At 39.1% G+C, this 24,423-nt stretch overlaps 1 protein-coding gene across 6 annotated transcripts in view; it reads left to right on the top strand.

The window, feature by feature from the left end:
* Window positions 1-24,423, top strand: part of UBAP2 (ubiquitin associated protein 2) — a 111,453-nt gene that overhangs the window by 27,528 nt on the left and 59,502 nt on the right. For 5 of the 6 annotated variants that reach the window (XM_053908054.1, XM_053908053.1, XM_053908052.1 and 2 more), the window contains exons 2-6: window positions 2,582-2,721; window positions 9,284-9,361; window positions 12,357-12,467; window positions 17,980-18,133; window positions 20,002-20,079. In XM_053908054.1, the coding sequence (XP_053764029.1) occupies window positions 2,623-2,721; window positions 9,284-9,361; window positions 12,357-12,467; window positions 17,980-18,133; window positions 20,002-20,079 (520 nt within the window). In that variant the 5' untranslated portion in view covers window positions 2,582-2,622. The remainder of the gene's footprint in view (window positions 1-2,581; window positions 2,722-9,283; window positions 9,362-12,356; window positions 12,468-17,979; window positions 18,134-20,001; window positions 20,080-24,423) is intronic. The other variant, XM_053908056.1, reaches the window with a different exon arrangement.

Here is a 24,423-nt window from a genome sequence, read left to right as displayed (position 1 = left end):
CATGTGCCCCAGCAGTTATATTTAATATTGGCCTGATCAAGGATACCCTTAAGAATAAGGGCCCTAATAGTTTATATTTTTGAACGTTTCCAAAAATTTTTAAAAATGTTTATTTATTAAAAAATATCCAGTGTAGGGCTTGAACTCATGACTCAGAGATCAACACTCACATGTTCTTCAGACTGAGCCAGCCAGGTGCCCTGAGAGCTGTTGTAAATTCTTGGAGCATGGCTTTTTGCCTGGCTGTTTGTGGGCATTGAGGGGGTAGAGTGGGGTTGCCCATTGCTTTGGGGAAGGGTATGGGAGATATAAACCTGAAATTTCAGGCAGCATTGTATGTGGCTATGCATTTTTCTGAGGGGAGAGTCCATACTTTTCATCAAATTGTCTGAGTACTTAATGACCCAGAAGGCTATAAGTCAATCATACTAGAATAAAATACAGTTTTAATGGAAAACATAGAATTTTTTTTATGTTTATTTCTTTTTGAGAGCGAGAGAGACTGAATGTGAACTGGGGAGGGGCAGAGAGAGAGGGAGACAGAATCTGAAGCAGGCTCCAGGCTCTGAGCTGCCAGCACAGAGTCCTACGCGGGACTTGAACCCCTGGACCATGAGGTCATGACCTGAGCCGAAGTCGGATGCTTAACTGACTGAGCCCCAGGCACCCCTGGAAAACATTATTTAAAAGTGTTATTCTTTGCCTTTAGTGAGGTTGTGAATCTCGCAGCCAGGATCGTAATAAGCTGGAGAGTATTCTTTAGGAAGGGATGTTTTCAAATACGTATTACGGGAAAGGCCCCAGTGTTAGAGGTAGATAAGAGCAGCTCTTCACCTGGTGATGTCATCTGTGCCTTGAATAAATGGACTCTTTCTGGTTTAAAATTCTTTTATTTTGTGAGATAATTCAACAAGGGGTTTATTCATCTTAACCCACATCTCCCTTGATTATTCAGCTGCAATTCTCAATTTCTGACATTAGCTTTGCTTTCATGGTAATATGTGGATTAGTGCCACCTATATATTTAGGATTTCTGCTTTCATTTGGGATCTTCAGTGTCGCTCTTCAATTCTTTTTACTTGTTTTCTATCAACTTCCCCTTGTATTTCCCTTAGTAGCTATTACAAGCTTTTGCCATTTTCTTTCTTTCTTTCTTTCTTTCTTTCTTTCTTTCTTTCTTTCTTTCTTTCTTTCTTAATCAGTTAATGTATTTTGAGAGAGAGCTTGAGTGAGGGAAGGACAGAAAGGGAGAGAGAGAATCCCAAGCAGGCTTCTCGCTGTCAGTGCAGAGCTGGACACAAGGCTTGATCCCACAAACCATGAGATCATGACCTGAGCTGAAATCAAGAGCTGGACGCCTAACTGACTGAGCCACCCAGGAGACCCCCCCGCCCCGCCCCCCCCCCCCCCCCCCCCGCTTTAAAAAACAAGTTTTTTTTTAATGTTTTATTTAAAAGAGAGACAGCATGCAAGTGGGGAAGGGGCAGGGGAGACAGAATCTGAAGCAGGCTACAGGCTCTGAAGTGTCAGCACAGAGCCCAACACAGGGCTCTAATCCACTGACCGCGAGCTCATGACCTGAGCCGAAGTCGGACGCTTAACCGACTAAGCCACCCAGGTGCTCCCTGACCCCCCTTTTTTTTTTTTTTTTTTAAGTGTTTTATTTATTTTTTGAGAGAGTGAGCACAAGTCAGGGAGGGGCAGACAGAGAGGAAGAAAGAGAATCCCAAGGAAGCTTCTCACTGTCAGCACTGAGCCCAGTGGGCTCGATCTCATGAACCATGAGATCATGACCTGAGCCAAAATCAAGAGCCATGTAGGCCCCCAGCCCTTCTCCCCCCTTTTTAAGTTTATTCTGAGAGAATCCATTTTCTTAACATTCCTCACCCATCCCATTCTCTGCAGATGTTTTTGCCTATTTTACTAAAAAAAGTAAAGACTGATACAACAAACTGTTGACTGTGTCCTAATCATAAAAATTTAGCTGTTGTAGTACCTCTTCTTCATTCTGCTGGCCTTCAGAGAGGGATCCCTCTTGTCCAAGTGAACTAAATAGTCAGCTCTACTGACTAAGCATCCCAGGAGCTCCTGAGATTTTTGTTTAGAATTGCTATAATTTTAAACTATAGATTTTCGTTAAAAAAAATTTTTTTTAATGTTTATTCATTTTTGAGAGACAGAGCATGAGCAGGGGAGGGACAGAGAGAAGGAAACAGAATCCGAAGTAGGCTCCAGGCTCCCAGCTATCAGCACAGAGCTCTACATGGGGCTTGAACTCAAGAAACGTGGGATCATGACCTGAGCTGAACTCGGACACTTAACCAACTAAGCCACCCAGGCGCCCCATTTTTTAAATTTGTTTTTCCCTAAACTTTGAGATTGCATTAGTTAGTAAAATTGGTCCACTTGTTGCTAGGAAAATGTAAAACCTTAATGGATTATTTCTTGAGAATTTGTGTTTTAGAGAACTTTTATGTTTTGTCTCATGTTTCCTCCTTATCCCTGGATTTTTTTCTTGCCTCATACTGTAATTTGGAATGCCTGCTTACCATGCCTGCTTACCATGCCTGCTTTCTTGCAGATTTTCTATTTTGTACATACGTTATTTTGTATATACTGTATATGATGACTTCGGTGAGCAGTGACCGTTCCCGAGGTTCTCGGGAAAAAACACAGATTTCAGGAACACAGGCATCACAACTACAGAAACAAGTAGTACAGGTAAGTTTTTGTGAAACTCTTGTTTGCTTTGTTTAGAGTTATGTTAAGTAGGAAGCACATATGTCTTTTGTAGGAAACCTTAGGATTTTGAATCTTGTTTTTATAAAGTAGATTTTACATAATGGGAAAGAGAAGCAGTGATTCATAGACACTGTCAACTACTTGATTCTGAACATTTTTCTGCTACTGTTAGCATCTAGCTATCTCCTTTTTCTTCTTTTTCTTTTCTTTTTTTTCTTGGTAAGATTTTATTTTTAAGTAATCTCTACACCCAACATGGGGCTCGAACTTAAAACCCTAAGATCAGGAGTCGCATACTCTACTGATTGAATTAGCCAGGTGCTCCTCCTTTTCTTTATTATTAATCTAGGTATGTGCTTGGAATATATTTGGAGAATCCGGAATATATTTGGAGAATCCAGAATATATGGAGAAGTAATACTCTGAAGTAGAGAAATAAATGAATTATAAGACACTTACAAAAAGCTGCCTTTACTTTCAAGCATTGTTGGCTGGAAAGAGTCCTTTAATATTATATGGCTTTTAGTTAATAAGGCCCATATATATAAAATATTTAATTTCTATTTAATAGAAATAAATAGTTTTACCTTAGATTTATTTATATTATTAAAATTTTTTGAATGTTTATTTTATTTTTGAGAGAGAGAGAGACAGACTGCGAGTGGGAGAGGGGCAGAGAGAGAGGGAGACACAGAATCCAAAGCAGGCTCAGGCTCTGAGCTGTCAGCAGAGAGCCTGACGCGGGGCTCAAACTCACGAACCAGGAGATCATGACCTGAGCCAAAGTCAGACACTTACCCTGACCGAGCCATCCAGACGCCCCTATATTATTATTTAAAAAAAATTTTTTTTAAGTGTTTATTTTTGAGAGTGGGAGAGAGCACGCAAGCAGGGGAGGAGCAGAGAGAGAGGGAGACACAGGATCTGAAGCAGGCTCCAGGCTGTCAGCACAGAGCCAGACATGGGACCCGAACCCATAAACCATGAACTCATGATCTGAGCTGAAGTCAGCACTCAACCCACTGGGCCACCCAGGTGCCCCCAACCTTTAAAAAAAATTTTTTTTTAATGTTTATTTTTGAGAGAGAGCAAGCAAGGGAGGAGAAGAGAGAGGGAGACAAAGGATCTGAAGCAGGCTCCAGGCTCTGAGTTGTCAGCACAGAGCCTGTGCCCTATATTATTATTTTAAATGAAGTGAGACAATTTAAATAAAATGCTAACTACAGTACCTGGTACAAAATAGAGCATTTTATACATGTTATTGACTAGTTTTGCAAACCTTTTTCTAGAGACCCATCATAAATTTCAGATTGATACTTGACTATACTTTGATAGCTAATTACAGGTACTTTTTTAATAGTCATTCATACCCAAGTGCCCTATTGATATTAAGAGACACAGAAAGTAGGGGTGCCTGGGTGGCTCAGTCAGTTAAGTGTCTGACTTTGGCTCAGGTTATGATTTCTCTTACGGTTCGTGAGTTTGAACCCCGTGTCGGGCTCTGTGTTGACAGCTCAGAGCCTGGAGCCTGCTTCAGTTTCTGTGTCTCCCTCTCTCCCTGCCCACCCCCACCCCAACCCCCCCTCCAGCTCATACTCTCATTGCCTCTCTCTCAAAAATAAACAAACATTGAGCCCTGGGTGTTGTATGGAAATCAATTTGACAATAAATTTCATATTAAAAAAAAAAACCCTATGTCTTGCAAAGCTGAAAAAATTAATAAACATTAAAAAATATAAAAAAGAGAGACACGGAGTGTAGACTCTACTTAATTGTTGTTTTACATTTTTCAGTATAACTTTAGCCTTGTATTTTGCTTCTGTCAACAGACCTACATCTATACAGTGCTTACTCCTAAATATATTTACCCTGATACTTACAAATAATCAAGAAAGACTACCTATTTTTGGAAAAATTTGGACTTTTTGGAATAGGCCTTCCCTTTATAGGTGAATGCTTAAGAAAATATTTTATCAACAGCCTCTTATCAAAGAAGGAATACAAGTTATAAGTAAGCATAGGTGCAACCCTGCTAATAATAAAAAAAATAGATGAAAACAATATTTTTTTGTTTTTGTTTATTGAATCAGTCAAGATTAAAAGTGTTATCTTTTAGGGATGCCTGGCTGGCTTAGTCGATGGAGCATGTGACTCTTGATCTTGGGGATGTAAGTTTGAGCCCCACATTGGGTATAGAGATTATTTAAAAATAAAATCTTTTGGGACACCTGGGTGGCTCAGTCATTTAAGCATCCGACTTTGACTCAGGTCATGATCTTGCGGTTTGTGAGTTTGAGCCACGCATCAGGGTTTCTGCTGTCTGTCAGTAAAGAGCCTACTTCAGATCTTGTGTTTCTCTCTCTCTCTCTCTCTTTCTCTCTCTCTCTCTCTCTCTCAAAAATAAACAATTAAATTTTTTATGTGTATTTTTAAGGGAGAGAGAGCAAGAGTGTGAGCATGCCAGCAGGGGAGGGGCAGAGAGAGAGAGAGAGAGAGAGGGAGAGAGAGAGGGAGAGAGAGAGAATCCCAAGCAGGTTGCACACTGTCAATGCAGGGCCCGATGCAGGGCTTGAATCTGTGAACTGTGAGATCATAACCTGAGCTGAAATCAAGAGTTGGGTGCTTAACTGACAGAGCCACTCAGGTGCTCCAAAAATAAAATCTTAAGGGATGCCTGGATGGCTCAGTTGGTTGAGTGTCTGACTCTTGACTTTTGCTCAGGTCGTGATTTTAGGAACGTGGTATTGAGCCCTGCCTCAGGCTTCTTGCTGAGCATGGAGCCTGCTTGAGATTCTGTTTCCCTCTGCCCTTTTCGCTTGTGCTCTTTCTCTCTCTTTCTCTCTCTTAAATTAAAAAGAAGAAAAACTTGATAAAAGTGTAATCTTTTAAAGGAGGGCCACATGAAATGTCAGGATTATAAATTGTTTTCATCTTAGACCCAAGTAACCTTCTTGGGCTGATATCCAGTGAATCAGTCTCCAGACTAGGGGAGGGGACTCTCTTCCTCTCAAGAGTTGTCATTAGTTTCTCCATGGGCCTTTTGGGGATGGCTCATTTTATGCAATGCGATGAAAAAACTGCATACTGAGCTGTAGGAAAGATTCTTAGGCCCTTAAATTCCTAATTTTCTGGGGCACCTGGGTGGCTCAGTCGGTTAAGCGTCCGACTTCAGCTCAGGTCACGATCTCACGGTCCGTGAGTTTGAGCCCCGAGTCGGGCTCTGGGCTGATGGCTCAGAGCCTGGAGCCTGCTTCTGATTCTGTGTCTCCCTCTCTCTCTGCCCCTCCCCTGTTCATGCTCTGTCTCTCTCTGTCTCAAAAATAAATAAACGTTAAAAAAAAAAATTAAAAAAAAAATTCCTAATTTTCTTTTATAAAAACTTGTGATGAGGGTTGGGATGGGTGAGAAAAATAAAAAATAAAAATGTGTGTTGAGAATTTCGCAAAGCAGTGTGAATAAAATAGTGTTCATGTTCATTTATCCATTAATCCCATTCTCCCATTCTAGGAAGTATTTCCTAGGGAAGCAACCTAGGGTGGGGGGAAAACTTTATTCTGTAAGATGTTTATTACTCAGTTCTAAATGTCCAAAGGTAGAGGTGTTCTGAGATAACCTATCAAACTAGAGGGAGATAAGAGAGAAGACCATGAGTGGGCCTGCCACTTTACCAGTTAGATGAATTACTTCAGTCTCTTTGAATCTCACTTTAAAAAACAAACGAACAAAACAAAAAACATGCTTTGAGAGTTAGAGAAAAGTTGCAAGAGTAGTACACCTAATTCCTGAATATCCTGCATCCACATCTCCTAGATGCTAACATTTTTACCATGTTTACTTTATCTTTTTCTCCTTCTTACAAAGGAGAAACTACACATAGTGTTTCCCCTGAACCTTTTCAGAGTAAGTTGAAGATTGTGGTATCTGAATACTTTTATTGTGTATTTTCTTTTTTAATGTATATTTATTTTTGAGAGAGAGCTCATGAGATGGGGAGGGGCAGAGAGAGAGACGGACAGAAGATAGAAGACAGAAGTGGGCTCTGCATGGACAGCAGCGAGCCCAATGTGGAGCTTGAACTCAAATCTTGAGATCATGACTTGAGCCGAAGTTGACTCCTCAACCCAGTGTATTTTTTTTAAAAACCTTAAAACAAAACAAAAAATAATCACAGGACTGCTTAATAAGAATCAAGAAATTGGGGTGCCTGAGTGGCTCAGTTTGTAGAGCATCCGACACTTGATTTTTGGCTCATGTCATGATCCTAGAGTTGTGGGATCAAGCCCCATGTTGGGTTGAAAATATAGGATGTTGGCAGGTATCTGAAGGAGATGGGAGGCTCCCAAAACAAAGCCAAGTTCTGTCTCCCTACAACAACATTTAGTACAGGTTAATACAGGCAGTCCCTATCATAAAGGTGACAGGACTTAGCCTCTTTGTTCTATGTGACAGTTACTACATGTTTTTTCCATACGACAGGCCTAATACAAGGCCACCCCAATATCCCTACAATCATATTTTACTTGATAGAGGTGGCCCTCAAGTGTAAATATGATAATGTGGCAGCCAGTGCCAGCCTGAAGGATAGGTTGGTGCATCCATTGCTTCAGGGTACAGCCTTTGGGACCCTTGGGACCTAAATCAGCTGACAAGCCACATCTGGAAGTTGCAGAGATTCCCCAGTCTTCTTCTTTTTAGTTATGCTGTATCTATATACTCTGTTCATTACCTGTTGTATAGCATATTTTCTCCCTTTGAGATATCATTTGCCCTCCCCCCCGCCTTTTTTTTTTTTTTTTTTTACAGTGAGTATATGCTCGGCAGTCACCATTAATACTTAGTCAGGAGCACCTGGGTGGCTCAATTGGTTAAGCATCTGACTTCAGCTCAGGTCATGATTTTGCAGTTCATGAGTTTGAATCCCACAACAGGCTCTGTGCTTATATCTCAGAGCCTGGAGCCTGGTTCAGATTCTGTGACTCCCTCTCTCTGCCCCACCTCAACCCCCCAACCCCCCCATCTCTCAAAAATGAATAAACATTAAGAACAATTAAAAAAATACTTATGTCAATGTCTATAGTCATTTTGGTTGTCTAAGGACAATACTGTTGTTGATTCCTGAGGAAAGGCTCATGGGAATAATATTCCCTTGTGATTAGGTGCTGGTAACAATTTATGCCCTTCACACTTGAGTATAAAATGAGTTGGTTTTTGTTTTTTTGTTTTTTGAAGTTTATTTATTTTGAGAGGGTGAGTGAGCCAGGGGAGGGCATGGAAAGAGGGAGAATCCCAAGCAGGCTCCTCACTGCCAGTGCCAAGCCCCATGTGGGACTTGAACTCAAACTGTGAGATCATGACCTGAACAGAAATCAAGAGTTATATGCTTAACTGACTGAGCCACCCAGGCACCCCTAAATTTTTACTTAAAATATTTTCCCCTTTCACCTTCTAGTTCTCTTGAAACATTAACTGTTAAACGTTTATTATTATGTTTCTTCTTTGTGTATAGTCTTCATTTTTATTTCTGAGTTAGAAAAACTTAGATGTTGTTTTATGTATTGTTATCATTTTCTTTGTGCTCTGTGCCTTTTAGTTTTGAAACAGAAGATAGCAATTGTGCTTTGTTCTCTAGGTTTTTTTTTGTGTGTGTTTTCATCGGTTTTGCTCCTTATTCTATTTTTCTTTTTCTCTTTTCTCTTCTCTGTATTTATTATTTAGAGAGAGTGAGAGTGGGGTAGGAGCAGAGAGGGAGGGAAAGAGAATCCCAAGCAGGCTTCAAACTCCCAGTACAGAGCCTGACACAAGGCTTGATCCCATGAGCTGGGAGATCATGACCTGAGCTGAAATCAAGAGTCAGATGCTCAACCAACTGAGCCACTCAGGCGCCATTCTTCCCTCGCCCCCCGCCACGTAGGCTTCCCACCCAGCATGGAGCCCAACGTGGGTCTTGAACTCATGACCCTGAGATCAAGATCTGAGATATAATCAAGAAGAGTCAGATACTTAACTGACTGAGCCACACAGGCATTTCCCCCGTCCCCCTTGCACATAATTTTTATTTAGATAAATATAGCCCTTCTCTTCAGTACTGACCAAGATACCTTTTAAGAATTGACAGCAGAGTTTCTTTTTCTTTTTTGACAGCCAGGCTAGTTCTAAGCCTGTGTCTAGCAGTTGCCATGGCTTCTTGTTCTTCCAGTTTTCTCTAGTACTTGTCACTCCCTTTCCTCAAGGGAAAGAAAATTTAAATGAGTCACATGGCCAGTTGAGATGAATAATAACTTTGTCATTTGGCCAAAGGAATGGGACCTTTATGCCATTTAATTTGATGCTAATTTGGCTTATGGAAACAGATTGTATACATTTTAGAGCTCTAAATTCAGAGTCCTTTTGTTTTTTTTTTTTGTTTTTTTTTTAGTTAATCAGTATTTCTGTTACATAGTGCTGTACTGCTTGAGAGCTTTTTTCTTTTTGCAGCATATTTTGGCATCTAACTTCTATTTTGTGTGCTCAACTCTTTAAAAGTTGTGTGTGTGCTTTTCAGGCAACAGCTGAACAGATGCGTCTCGCTCAAGTGATCTTTGATAAAAATGATTCAGAGTTTGAAGCGAAAGTTAAACAGGTATGTTTTGGCAAATTATACTGTTATTTTGGCAGTAGAGTTTTCATAGTTACTAGTGTTGTCAACGATGAGGTAGACATTTGTGAAAAGGCACATTGACATTGTCTATACCTGTGAATAGAAGGTACATTTAGTATTTGGCAGGTTTTCAGAAAATTTTGTTTAATGTTAAGAAGAACTGAATTGCCTCTTTCAACATGGTTGTGCTTCCAAACATAGGCTGGAAAATATAACATTAAATTTTAGGGTGATGTTTTCACTTAGAACTTTGAGAGGCCATTTTGGTAATAAAATCTTAATCTCAAAATCTTCTTTCCTGTTAAGACTTCTTTTTCTTTCAAGATTCTAGAATCAAGCTGTAACACTTCTCTTGTTCCATCCCTTGGTAGAGGTCTACCAGTAATTGTTTTCTTGGAGTGAATGTCCCATAGTGAACTTGTTACTGAAAGTTAGATGGAAAAAGAAAGAAGTCTTAGTTCTTTTTGCAGCCGTGGTAAAGAATTACAGAAGAGCAAACAAAACAAAAAAACCAAAACAAAATTTTAGTAAAGTATACTCCAATGGAGGAACAGACCAGTCAAGAGAGACGTTGGCCTTGGAAACTCGGGCTGTGGACTTAACATCAATTTTTTTCTTTTTGGCAAATCCTAAGGTTGCAACATTTGAGTGACAGACCTGGATTATATAATAATTATCCAACTATACAGGTCCTTTCCCAAGATGTATTTGAAGTCTGCACCTGTAGGAAACCATGACATTATTTGTATTCTAGAGACATAGGTCAAATAAGGACAAACATCTGCTTTCTGCACAAATGCAACAAGCACAACAGACTTGAATCTTCCTCTGCTGGGATGTTTAACCACAAACCCACTGCTAGATAGGTGGAATGGGGTGGTCCCCTGACTCTTCTCAGTTAGAGTTCTCCATCTGGACATCTAAGGTCACTCATGCCTACCTTCCTGCCTAACAAACTATTTTGCCCTTTACTATGTAAACTCTTTGCTTTTACTTATAGTTGCTGTTGTTAGACTATTGGTAATATTTTTAGAAGGCCATAAAAAATTTATTAAAAATTATAGAACTCTTTTTCTGGAAGGAGATTTATGTACAGTTTGAGACGTACTGCTCCATATTATATTGCATTTTATATGAATAGCATAGTAGATACATAAAAAAAGAGCACTGGTCCAGGAGTTCAGAGTTAGAAGTTTAAATTTCAGTCTGTTACTAATTCAATCACTGGGGGTAATTTTGATACTTAATATTCATCTTAACACAGGCATATTGCAGGTATCGTGTTAATACAGATCACTGATGGGGCGCCTCGGTGTCTTAGTTGGTTAAGTATCCAACTATGGCTCAGGTCATGATCTCACAGTTCATGGGTTCGAGTCCCGCATCTGGATCTCTGCTGTCAGCACAGAGCCCACTTCAGATCCTGTGTCCCCATCTCTCTCTCTGCTCTTCCCTTCCCATGTGCATGCTTTCTTTCTCTATTTCTCAGAAATAAGTAAACATTAAAAACAACAAAACAGATCATTGATTAAAACTGACACTAGTAGATATCCAAAGACCAAAGCACTGGAAAGCTGTAAAGTGTGCAGAACTTTAGCTGTGTAAAGCAGAGAGGAAATCAGAGAGAGAGGGTATAGTGCAAAGAGCTGTATTTATGAGATCAAGATACCTAGATTCCAGGTAGGCTTTGCTATCAATTAGTTTTTTGACCCTAGAGAAAGCACTTCAGATGTTGGGGTCATACCATTTTGAACAGGTAGTACACACTAAAACAGTTATATGTAAAACACAACAGATATGTAAATCATACATTTCAGTTGTAATTAAGAAACCTGTCTTGTGCCTAATCTGTGATTATACTTGTGATGAAAATGTTAACTAGCTTAATCTGCCTTGTTACAGAGAATGTATCAGGGGATTTCTTTGATTACTTCAAACATAGTGCCCTGTTGAAGCTGCTTGTGAAAGTACTGTGTCTAGAAGTGAGTTGGTCATAGCTATAGAATTTCATTTGTGAGAACTTTAGGTGTTGCAACTTAGTATGTATGTGGAGTGTTCTAATCCAAGGGGTGATAGACCACATAGGGAATGTTTTCTGTGTATAAAATAGTTGGACTGGGTGTTCTGTTAATGTAGCCACATACAGCTGGTCTTTGGGAAATGTATAGTCCACTTACTGTTTGGTTCAGAATTTTGCAAATCCCAGGCCATTGAACTAAGTAGTCAGCTGACTCTGAATATGCTGAGAATGTTGGTATATATGTATGTGTGCGCTGCTGATTAATAATCTGATACTTGGTCAGTTTGAAGGAGGGTTAATTAGTAGTTTGGCTTTTCTGTATTTATAAAAAGACAATGAATGGCTACAAAAAGCAGGTAAACCTATCCTTGGATTATAAGCTCAGAGTTTGGAAGGAGGGCATCTTCATGTGGATGGACTGTGTAGTTTTTATTTTTATATAGAAGAATCTTTTTTAAATTTATTTTATTTAAAACTTTTTTTTAATGTTTATTTTTGAGAGAGGAGAGACAGAGTGTGAGCAGGGGAGGGGCAGAGAGAGGGAGAAACAGAATCTGAAGTAGGCTCTAGGCTCTGAGCTTTCAGCACAGAGCCTGACTTGGGGCTCGAACTCAATTGTCAGATCATGACGTGAACTGAAGTAGGATGCTTAACTGACTGAGCCACCTAGGCTCCCCAGAATCTTTTTTTTTAATGTTTATTTGTTTATAATAGAGAGAGCTCACGCGCACACAGTGAAGGGGCCGAAAGAGAGGGTGAGAGATTACCAAGCAGGGTCCACCCTGTCAGCACAGAGCCTGACAAGGGTCTTGAACCCATGAACCATGAGATTACGAACTGACCTGAAACCAAGACACTTAACTGACTAAGCCACCCAAGTGCCCCTAGAAGAATCTTAAAATTAATATTAAGTGCCATTTTGGGGTCCCTTTAACTATTTCCTCATAATTTTGATAGCTTATGGAAGTGACGGGGAAAAACCAGGATGAGTGCATAGTGGCTCTACATGACTGTAATGGAGATGTGAACAAAGCTATCAATATATTGCTGGAAGGGAATTCAGACACGGTAAGTATTACCAATTATTATTAATTGTTTTGCAGTGCCAAGATTTGTCTCTAATTCCATACTGCATTTTGAACTTCACCTTTTTGGGGGTGGGGGTGGAGAGGGTTATGGGTTCCATTCCATATTTGTTTTAAGACCAGAAAGAACACTAACCTGAAATGACTGTTTTTGTTATATATGGTTTCTTCATGAAGTTGTAGAATCTGAAGACTCGAAAGAGAACTTGGTCACCTACTCCAGCCTTACACAGTTTCCAAATTCTCTGGGCCTGTGGACATTTTCACCACCTGAAAAACTTCTCTTGGCTTCACTGCTCATGTTTCTTCATCTCAGTCGTCACCTCTTACTACTTCTTATATCTCTAGACTAACAGAAAACCAGGATTTGCTGGTATATCTATTTGCTTATGTGTGAATATTCTACAGACAAATTTTGACAGATAGATAAAATAAGGAAAAAACAAAGTGTGTTTTTTTTTGTTGTGTTTTTTTTTTTGTTGTTGTTGTTTAGTAAAGTTTGAGGATGTGTAAGCACACTAACGCTCATCCCTTTTATTTTAGGAAGGATATAACTAAAGCCACAGTAGGCAGTTGTTAGCTCTAATCTTTTGATTTCTACATGGAGATTGCACAATATTTCATTTGTATTTGGAATTGAAACCATTTCAGAGCAGATTAAAACAAATAATGATGCACCTTAAAAGGGGTATAAAAATGAATGCAACCAGAAATGCCTTCCTTGTCTGTTCAAGTTTAGTCAGGTTCTCATTTTTAAGGATAGGCTATATAAAAATGAACTGTTTGAAAGTAAAACATGTTATCTTTAATATAAAATAAGCAGAATGAGTTTTTTATAATTATAAAAATCAGATAATTGGGAAAATATTTCACTATTTGAGTATAGCGATATCTGTGAGTAAAATTCCATTCAAGATAACACTAGTCAACATGATGAGCTACCAAATATGTCAGTTTGTTGGGAAAATACATCATGTTAAGTGATGAAATAAAATTTTGAATAGTTTTTGTTTGCTGACACTTAGGCCTATGTTTTCTAGGGAGTGTGTTTACCACATTGCTAATGGTTGCAGTGTAGAATGGCTCTCTGTTAATTTCCTTTCCTCTTTTTTTTTTTTAATGTTTATTTTGAGAGACCACGTGAGTGGGGCAAGGGGGAGAGAGAGAGAGAGAGAGAGAGAATGAGAATGAGAATGAGAATCCCAACTAGGCTCCCATCTGTCAGCACAGAGCCCAACGGGGGGACTCGGTCCTATGAACTGTGAGATAAAGACCTGGGCTGAAATGTAGATTGAGATGCTCAACCATCTGAGCCATGCTGGTGCCCCATCTCTATTATTTTCAAAATGAGCTGAAGGGCTAATCTGTCCTCCTATTTACATATTTAAAAAATTACTCTGAATAAAGGTAATATTTCCAAAATGTTAATTGGAGGGCCTGTTTTCTTTTTTATGGTACAGGTAGGCCAGGAGACTACTTTGTGTTGCCTTTCCGTTAGCTCCAGCAGACTTTATTCCTTTTCTGTGGTAGTTGGGTGAATTTTTAAATCTTAAATGAAATGTCCAGTTCTCTGTTTTAGTTAGTTTTACTTCCTCTGCTCATTTGGCACTGAACCCAAAGGAGTTAGTTCTGGGGTGAATGATAAAGAATATATCTTTGGTTATCTTGAACCTGAAAATCATGAAGTGGGGTCAGATCTGGTTTGATTTCTTCACATATCAGAAAATAGCAAAATTAGGGCCTGAATACAGACACAAAAGGTCTATGCTTGTTGAGAGATGAGAAGGCTGTTGAGAGAAGAGGCAGAGGGAAAGTCCTTTTGAAACCCTGGTTTGTTTAGGATCATGCTGTGGTACATCTTTTCTTTGATAGTAGAACCTACCTACCTGGTTGCTGTCTGCAGCAGCCATGGCTAACCAGCTGTAAGGAATATCTTCCCCTGACTGGGGTAGAATTTATTGGACTGGGGTGCTAGACAGTGTAAACACTGTAGGGTTGGTAGGAGCAAGAACATTTAAAATAAACCACTAAAGGCCGCCTGGGTGGCTCAGTCGGTTAAGTTTCTGACTTTGGCTCAGGTCATGATCTCGTGGTTCATGAGCCCCCTGCCTCAGGCTCTGTGCTGACAGCTGGAGCCTGGAGCCTGCTTCAGATTCTGTGTCTCCCTCTCTCTCTGCCTCTCTCCTGCTTGTGCTCTCTCTCTTTCTCTCAAAAATGAATAAACATTAAAAATTTTTTTAAATCATGAATGCAAACAAATCTATTTGTCCTATTGGCTAACCTTATTTTGGGCCAGGATCTTCTGAATCCAAATTTTTTCTCTGAAAAAAATGTTAAGTGGAAATGTCCATGCCTTTCTTAAGGAAGAGTGTCTTTCTCACCGAAGAGTAGCTGTTGCAAAAGAAAACATTAAACATGATCATAAGTACTAAACCTTTCGTTTCATTATAATGCTATTTTGAGTGACAGAATATTTTTGAAATAATCAGTCTTTTGCATTAATGTATTTTTCTTTTCCACGTAATTTGTTTGTTGTGTAGTTCCTGGCAAATAGGAGGTGGGAGAGTGAATTTTAATTAGCTGGCCTGGGAAGTTGCTTTTCTGATTTGTAAATGTGTCTGGGAGGGCCATCCCTCTTAGAGTTTCTTCAGACCTATTCTACAAGTAGTGGCAAAATACAGATAACAAAGGTTGTCAGAAGTTCTGTTGAAATCTTTTATAATCATTTGGTTCGTGTTGAAAGCTTGTGTGCATGCTCATGGACTGTTGTGTCAAATGAGAGATATTCTTTTTAGCATTTACGGTGGTGTTAGGTCAGTTGCCCCTTAAGTTTGCTTTCCTTACTTTGCCTCACAAATAAGTTCTTGTCAGTCTCTGTAGAGTTCACAAGCCAAGACTTGCTTATGGGTATCCTTTGCTGAATGAAATGGGCTCAGATGTTTTTCTCAAATGTTTTATATACAAAGTATGCCCCTTTATAATGATTGAATACCTTTAGGTCTGGCCATGTAAAGACATTATAAATTGTATACATATGCAACTTGTGCTGACTCTACTGTGTATAATTTTCTAGGACCTCTGTAATTTACTTTTTCTCTTGTTAACCTAAGAGGACAGGATTCTACATATATATATGTATCTTGTTTATTCATATTAGCAAACATAATAAATTGAGTTTGTACAATGCAGAATTATTTTCTGGAATAAATAAGCTTTATTGTTTACTTAAAAAAGCAATGCAGAATGAGAAATTAAATCAGATTAATGCCCTCATTTAAATAACTGTTCCTAACTTTCTTCAGTATATGCATGGCCTTCCATTTGAACAAAAAATGTAATCCTATTTTATACAGTTTGTTAGATAGCTGGCTACACTTCTGTCATGGATCTCTTTCTGTGTACACCTGGATAACTCTTTAAGTGGCTACTTTAAGTGGCTTCCCTTTATAGATGTTCTAGGGTAGATAGTCTCTTAAGCTAGATATATGTGCCCCCCCCCCCCCCCGCCATTTTGTACTGTTGCATATAAATGTTTGCACAATTACAAAATAATTTCCCGTGAATAAAGGCCTGGAACTAAATTTGCTGGGTCAAAAGCTGTGAACTAATTAAAGTTTGAGTATTATTCCCAGATAGACTTGCAGGAAGGTTAAAATAGCTGCATACTCATCAGAAGCGAATATACCTGATTATTATGCTGAAATTGTTGTTGATTTTTAAAAATATTTATCAAAGCTTAAATGTAGAAAATTACTTGTTTTAATATGTATTTTTTCCATATCCAGTGATTTTATATTTAAGTATACATAGGTTCAGCAGAGGTTTCTAGATGTTAGAAAAATTCCTTCTAAAAAAAAGGTTTTAATTCTGGCCTCCACCATTTTGGAAATAATTCACCTCTATGTTTCTTTAATTTTAGTTGATTAATTTCTGGTGCTTTTGTTTATTTGATATACATTGTTAGTAATTTCCTTTTATTGCTAAGTTTTTTTAAAGCTTAATAAAGTTATGCTCTTATTTTGGGATTGAATAACTTCAAATCTCTTGAGAATGAGTTAAATAATGACAAAGTAAATAGAAACAAATGGGCCAGTTTTGGGAATTCTCAGTAAAATACCTTTATTGATATCCTAATACTCACTTTCACAAGAACATAGCGTTCTCTTCTCAGTAATTTACATATATATGATTGATTTGATTTCTGTACTATTATTTTTTTTTATTTAAAAAAATTTTTTTAATGTTTATTTTTTTTAATTTTTTTTTTTTTAACATTTATTTTTGAGACAGAGACAGAGCATGAACGGGGGAGGGTCAGAGAGAGGGAGACACAGAATCTGAAACAGGCTCCAGGCTCTGAGCTGTCAGCACAGAGCCCGACGCGGGGCTCGAACCCACGGACCGTGAGATCATAACCTGAGCCGAAGTCGGCCGCTTAACCGACTGAGCCACCCAGGCGCCCCTAACGTTTATTTATTTTTGAGACAGAGAGAGACAGAGCATGAACGGGGGAGGGTCAGAGAGAGAGGGAGACACAGAATCTGAAACAGGCTCCGGGCTCTGAGCTGTCAGCACAGAGCCCGACGCAGGGCTCGAACTCACAGACTGTGAGATCATGACCCAAGCTGAAGTCGGACGCTCAACCGACTAAGCCACCCAGGCGCCCCTGATTTCTGTACTATTAGAGGAGAGGCAGAGAAGGGAGGTTATATAAATAATTTGACTTCTCATTAGAACAGGTCTTTGAAGTTGAATTGGGTAGTTTACTTTTTTTTAATGTTTAATTATTTTTGAGAGAGTGCACATGCACACACAGTTGCAAGTGTGGGGGGGGGGGGGCAGAGAGACAGACTGGCTCTGAAGCAGGCTTGGGCTCCACACTATCTTTGGGTACTTTGTTTAAAAAAAAAAAAAATTATTATTTTTTTTTGCCTACCATTAAATTTTTTTAGATGGTCATTTTGGTTAACTGAAAAGAGCAAGTTGTTTTTCTGAGATTTTATCGAGTATTTAAAAGTAATTTGTATTCTTTGAGCAAATCCATTTATTAATAGGTTTAAGGCTTACTGATAAAGGTGAGGATGGCATTGTGTGGGAAATTGGGGAAACATCAGTTACTTTAGTCTTAAATCACAGGTAAAAGCCTTAAAGCACAGGAAAAGGCTCTGTGGGGGGACAACACACAGTATGTTAATTCAGCTAGTTGCTGTCATATATAGCACAAATATATATATGTATATGTATGTGTATATATAAATATATATGTGTGTGTGTATATATATATATATATATATATATATATATATATATATGCTGTATATAGCAATAGGAGCCTAGCAAGAGGTTTGTTGTCTCCATCATCAGAGGATAAGAATTAAAATGTTAGGCAAGTGAGTTGGAAGGCATGGGTAATTAGGTCTGAAAAATACATGTGCATACCCTTAATGAGTGTATACACTTCGAACGACAACTCTGACCATTCTTATCTTTGGTAGACTTCATGGGAGACTGTAGGGGGGAAGAAGAAGAATTTTGGAAAAGAAAGTTCAGAGAACAAAGAGAATAGAGAGAAGAGAAATGAGAGAGAAATAAATCGTGGACGTGGAAATAACAACCGGAAAGGAAGAGGTGGCAATCGTGGGAGAGAGTGTAAGTACATTTCTTCTCAGTTTTTCATTATGAAAATTTTTATGCACACCGTAAAGCTGAAAGTGATCCAGTGAATGCCCATAAATCTAGTTCCTCAATGCAGTGTTTATTATTATAGTTAACACTTAATGAGCTACAACTAAGTAGTTCATTAGAATTTTAACTGATGCAGTTCCATGTTAGCCCTTAACCTGAGCTGTAGGTAATTGTGTTGTCTCTTAAGACTGCTTTCTGTTATGTATCAGTTGAACCCTTTAATTTTTTTTTTTTTTTAATGTTTATTTATTTTAAGAGAGAGAGAAAATCCCAGGCTGGCTCCGGGCTGTCAGTGCAGAGCCTGACTTGGGGATCAAACTCAGAAAATGTGAGATCATGACCTGAGCTGAAATCAAGAGTCGGGCACTTAACCGACTGAACCACCCAGGCGCCCCAGGTGTACCTTCTAATTTTAAACTAGGTTTTTCATTCCCTGATAGATGATGCTGTTTATTCTTCCCACTTAACACATACTCATATAAGCAAGGGTTTGATAAAAAGTTTGTCAAATAGGAAAGATTTTCACTGTTCTTTCATTTGATCCAGAGTTTGTAATTATTTACCCATAACAACACTACCTGCTGTGCAGCCATACCAAAATAGCTGAATTTTGAGTGAATAAAAGGTAAATATTTAATATTATCATCTTAGAGATGTTTGCTAGTTTATTTACTCCACAGATGTTTACCTACAATGTGGCAGGTACTCTAATAGGCATAGGGCAATGAATAAAACAAATTTTTGCTCTCCTAAAACTTGTAATGTAGGTGGAGTGAGAAGTAACATGTTTTGCAGGAATATTGCATTTTAATGATGTTATATGTGGAAATTATGGGGAAGAACAAAGGCATCAAGATCGGGATTTGAGGGAGGTATTTGGCAAATTTATTTATTTTATTTTTTTTAAGTTTATTTATTTAGAGAGAAAGAGAAAACGAGCAGGGGAGGGACAGAGAGAATTCCAAGTGGGATCTGTGGTGAAGCACAAATGTGAGACTCGAACCCATGAACTATGAGATCATGACCTGAGCCAGACCACCTAGGTGCCTCAGGGAGTCGTTTGGCAAATTTAAATGGAGTAGCCAAAAAAGGCACTCGGACAACACCAATGACTCATGGGAAAAGAGATGAGAGAAAGCTGTGCCAGTACTGCTCATGAAATTTCTGTATTCTATACAGTCATTAATGCCAATAAAGGGATGAGGAGAAGATAAGACCGTGTTGACATATACTGGATAGCATCCTAAGAAAACCGGTCTCCAACGTAATTTTTCTAGCAACTCAGTATTTCTTTGGTGTTGCTGTTTCACTATTCTGTGACTTTCTAGGCTTTGAACATAAACAGTGGGCCAATGTTGGTGTGTTATGTAGCTGTATAAGCAGTTTTTTGAAGCAAACTTGCTTTAGGGGAGGGCCAAGTTCAACTAGAACAAAGAAAAAGTGGTACATCATTTTAAATTTCCCAACAGAATTTTCAGTTATGAATTTAACAAGATCTGTTGTCATCAGTCTTTAAAAATTTTTTTTAAATGTTTAATTTGAGAGAGAGCACGAATTGGGGAAGGGGTAGAGAGAGAGGGAGAGCAAGAATCCCAAGCACACAGAGTCTGACGTGAGGATCTTATGAACCTTGAGATCATGACCTGAGCCGAAAGCAAGAATCAGGCGCTTAACTGAGCCACCCAGGTGCCCCACTGTCTTCAGTTTTTGATCCACTTTTATTTGGTTTTGTTTTTTCCTGTTTTCTGATCCATTTGGTGAAACTCTTTTGTCCTTGCCTTTGATAATTCTTACGTACGATTATATACAAGAGGTGCTCTTTTCTTCCATAGTTAGAGGCGAAGAGAATGGAATTGATTGCAGTCAAGGGGACAAGCATTCAGACCGTGGCAAGCGAACCCGTGGCAGAGGTAAGACAGAATAACAGGGAAGGAGATGGTTGTGTTCGGAAGAAGGATCAAGCTATTGGTATACTTACTTCTCCACTAAGGCATGGCAGTGTACTCTGAAAGAATGGTTGATCTTGTGTAGTTTTTTGATTTGTTTACTGATAGCTATGAATGAATTGTTTGAATTCATGTAATTTTGAGGAAATTTTGTGGTTGTTTTCAAATAAGCCAAGAAAGCCCTTTAAATGAATAATATAAAACTTGAAGCTCTGATCAAAAAGTTACTAAATTCTTCTATGTTGGACTTTAACAGATGTGTTTTACTCATATGATACTGGTTTTATTTAATTTTTTTTTCAGTTTATTTATATTGAGAGAGTGAGCGAGCTCAGGAGAGAGAGAAGGGGAGGGGCAGAGAAAGGATCCCAAGCAGGCTCCCTGCTGCCAGTGGAGAGCCTGACAGGCTCTGTCTTGACGTGGGGCCCAGTCTCATGAACTGTGAGATCATAACCTGAGCTGAAATCAAGAGTCAGGTTCTCAACCGACTGAGTCACTCAGGCACCCTATGTTAGTGATCATTTCTCAACATTCATTAATCTGGCATGTCATTAAGCCACTTTAATAACGTAATTTCATATTCTTTAGAGATGTGACTGAATTTTCCCAGGGTTCTAAAATCAAGATACACAGTGTAATATGCCGATGTTACTTTGGTTCAGTGGATGACCTCCCAGAATTGACATTTTGCTTGATCCAGTTTTTTAATTGTGGGTTTTTTTTAATGCTTATTTTTGAGAGAGAAAGCATGAGTGGGGGAGGAGCAGAGAGGGAAACACAGAATCCAAAGCAGGCTCCAAGGCTCTGAACTGTCATTGCAGAGCCTGACACGAGGCTCTAACTCAAGGACTGTGAGACCTGAGCTGAAATTGACTGAGCCACCCAGGTGCCCCTATTCTTTTTCTTTTCTTTTTTTTTATGTTTGTTTTTGAGAGAGAGAGAGAGAGAGAGCGCGCGCGTGCGAGTGAGTGCGGGGGAGGGGCAGAGAGAGAGGGAGATAGAGAATCTTAATTAAGCAGGATCTGGGTTCTGAGCTGTCATCACAGAGCCCCATGTGGGGCTCGAACCCATGAACCATGAGATCATGGCTTGAGCCAAAGTCAAATGCTTAACCAACTAAGCCACCCAGGTACCCCTTGTTTTTCTTTAAGCTTTTATTTTTACATAATCTCTACACCCAACATGGATCTCAAACTCTCAACTCCTAGTCAAGAGTTACAGGTTTGCCACCTGGCCAGATGCCACTGTTTGGTACGTTGTTACATGCAGTTGTGACTGTTCTCCATATAAACACTGCGTATTGACAGAATTTTTGATCATTAGTGTTATTAAGCACAAAAATAATGTAGACACTATATATCCTACCACCAACTACCTTGGCTGTTCATTAAACTGTCACTCACTAAAATACTATATAGGCCAAAGGTAAATGATATCCAGAGATCAGAGAAGGGCAAAATTATGTACTGATTTGCCAGGCACAGTCAAAATAAGATTGGAATTATCTAACAGATTTTAATTATAATTCCCTTTTCTAGCCTTTTAAAATTATGATCAATCTCGGAAGTGCCTGGCTGGCTCAGTTGGTGGAGTGCGTGACTCTTGATCTCAAGATTGTCAGTTTGAGCCCCATGTTGGGTATAGAGATTACTTAAAAATAAAATCTGAATAAAATAAAACAAAATTATGATCAATTTCAAACTTAGACAAAAGTGGAGAGAGTAGTTAAATGAACCATATGTATACTCCCTCTTAGTCAACAATAACTAAAGATTTTTGTCCATATTGGCTTTATATGTCTCTTTCCTACCTTGTCTGCAGAAATTTTTAAGTCATAGTAAACTTTTGGTATCATCTAATAATCTGATTTTTTAAAAAATTTTATGATTATTTAAAAAATTTGGGGGCACCTGGGTGGCTCAGGTGGTTAAGCATCCAACTTTGGCTGAGGTCATGATCTCGCAGTTTGTGAGTTCGAGCCCCACGTTGGACTCTGTGCTGACAGCTTGCTCAGAGCCTGGAGCCTGCTCCGGATTCTGTCTGCCTTTCTCTCTGCCCCTGCCCTGCTCACACTCTGTCTCTGTCTCTCTCAAAAATAAATAAACATTAAAACAATTTTTTTTAAATGTCTTTTCACAGTTGATTTCTTTGAGGCAGGATTGAAACAAGGTTTATACATTGCATGTTCTTTCTAATCTAGAATATTTTTCTTCCTAACATCTCTGTACCACCTCTTTTTTCTTTTACCATTTATTTGCTCAGAACTGTGTCATTTGTCCTTTTAGGATGTCATGTTTCACATCATGCAGAAAGAATGCTAAGCAAGCACTGGGCTGTCAGCGCAGAGCCCAATGTAGGGCTTGATCTCACAAATCACGAGGTCATGACCTGAGGTGAAACTGAGAGTTGGACTCTTAACCGACTGAGCCACCCAGGTGCTCCTATTAAAAGGAGCATTAATAAACATTAAAATTTATTTTTGAGCGAGGGCATGAACATAAATGCACAAGAAAATCACTGGGGGAGAGTCAGAGAGAGTAAGAGAGGGAATATTCCAAGCTAGCTCTGTGCTGACAGCTCAAGAGCCCCATGCAGGGCTTGATTCCATGAACTGTGAGATCATGACCTGAGCTGAAATCAAGAGTCGGTTGCCCAATCGACTGAGCTACCCAGGCAACCCTATTTAATTATTTTTATTAGAGAGATAGCGCAAGAGAGCGCTCACGTGCGAACTGGGTAGAGGGGCAGAGGGAAAGAGAGAATCTTAAGCAGTCTCCATGTTCATTGCGGAGCCTGACTTGGTGCTTGGTCCTATGACCCTGGGATCATGACCTGAGCCAAAATCAAGAGTGAGCTACCTAAGCTCTCTGAAAGATTTTATTTTGTAAGTAATCTCTCTATGCATTTGGGAATTCAAAATGGAGTTTGAATTCACAGCCCAGAGATCAAGAACCACACACTCTATGGACTGAGCCAGCTAGGCGCCCCAGTACCTAATCCTTTTTAAGAAAGGATGTAAAGGGGCACCTGGGTGGCTCAGTTGGTTGAACGTCCGACTTCAGCTCCGGTCATGATCTCACAGTCTGTGAATTCAAGCCCTGCGTCAGGCCCTGTGCTGACAGCTCGGAGCCTGGAGCCTGCTTCAGATTCTGTGTCTCCCTCTCTTTCTGCCCCGCCCCTGCTCATGCTCTGTCTCTCTCACTTTAAAAAATGAATAAATGTTAAAAAAAAAAAATCTTTAAAAAAAAAAGGATGTAAAGTGGGGGTGAGGGATTCAGATTGACCTTCTGTAAATCAAATTGGACTTAATTTTTTCTTATTATTTACTTTTGAGAGGGAGAGAGAGAGCATAGGCAGGAGAGTGGCAGAGAGAGAGGGAGACACATAATCCAAAGCAGTCTCCACAGGCCCTGAGCTGTCAGTACAAACCTAGGAGCTGTGAAATCATGACCTGTGCTGAAGTCGGATGCTTAACTGACTGAGCCACCCACGTGCCCCTATAAATCAGATTAGACTTAAAAGAAATCAGCCTACCATATACCCCACGTGTAAACATGAGTTAAAATTTGTATATCCTAACACCTATATTTAAACATATTTAAGCAAGTTCTTGGAATGGTAATGGTCTGTGTCTGGAGATTTCTTTCAATTGCTTTGACTCCCACATCCAGCACAGGGCAAGAGGGGGAAAACACTTAGTACCCTATATACACAAAAACACAATTATTTTGCTTAGTAAATATTAGTACAGTTTGATAGTTAATTGTGGTGCAATTGTCACTTCAATAATTAAGGGATAAATGTCTTTTGTTTTATGTAACCCAGAAATTCACTTGTAAGTCATTTAATACCTTAATTTACTTTCTTATGGTCTGTTTAATTAGTCTTTTAAAACCATTCATTCTTCTGTCGTTTTGCAGTTATTTTTGGTTTGTTGTGTAGTATGCAGATTGTAGAGTGTGTACTTAGGGGCACTTTCGTGGCTAAATCTGTTGTGTCCAGCTCGTGATTTCTGCCCAGGTCATGATCTCGTGGCTTTAGCCCCACATTGGGCTCTACCCTGCTTGGGATTCTGTCTCTCTTCTTTCTCTGCCCCTTCCCCTGCTCATACTCACTATCTTTCTCAAAATAAATAAATAAACTTTACAAAATACAGTGTATACTTAAAAACAAGTATAAGCTGTATAGCGTGTACTTAAAAACAGTTCTTTACGGTCTCCATTGCCTTTTTTTCTTTCTTTTTTTTTAATGTTTATTTTTGAGAGAGCACAAGCAGGGGAGGGGCAGAGAGAGAGGGAGACACATAAT

This window comes from Panthera pardus, unplaced genomic scaffold (genome assembly GCF_024362965.1).
Source record: "Panthera pardus isolate Hobbes unplaced genomic scaffold, ASM2436296v1 HiC_scaffold_20, whole genome shotgun sequence".
Lineage (NCBI taxonomy): Eukaryota > Metazoa > Chordata > Mammalia > Carnivora > Felidae > Panthera > Panthera pardus.
The sequence above is the reverse complement of the archived record's forward strand: the minus strand, read 5'-3'. Positions and strand labels throughout refer to the sequence as shown.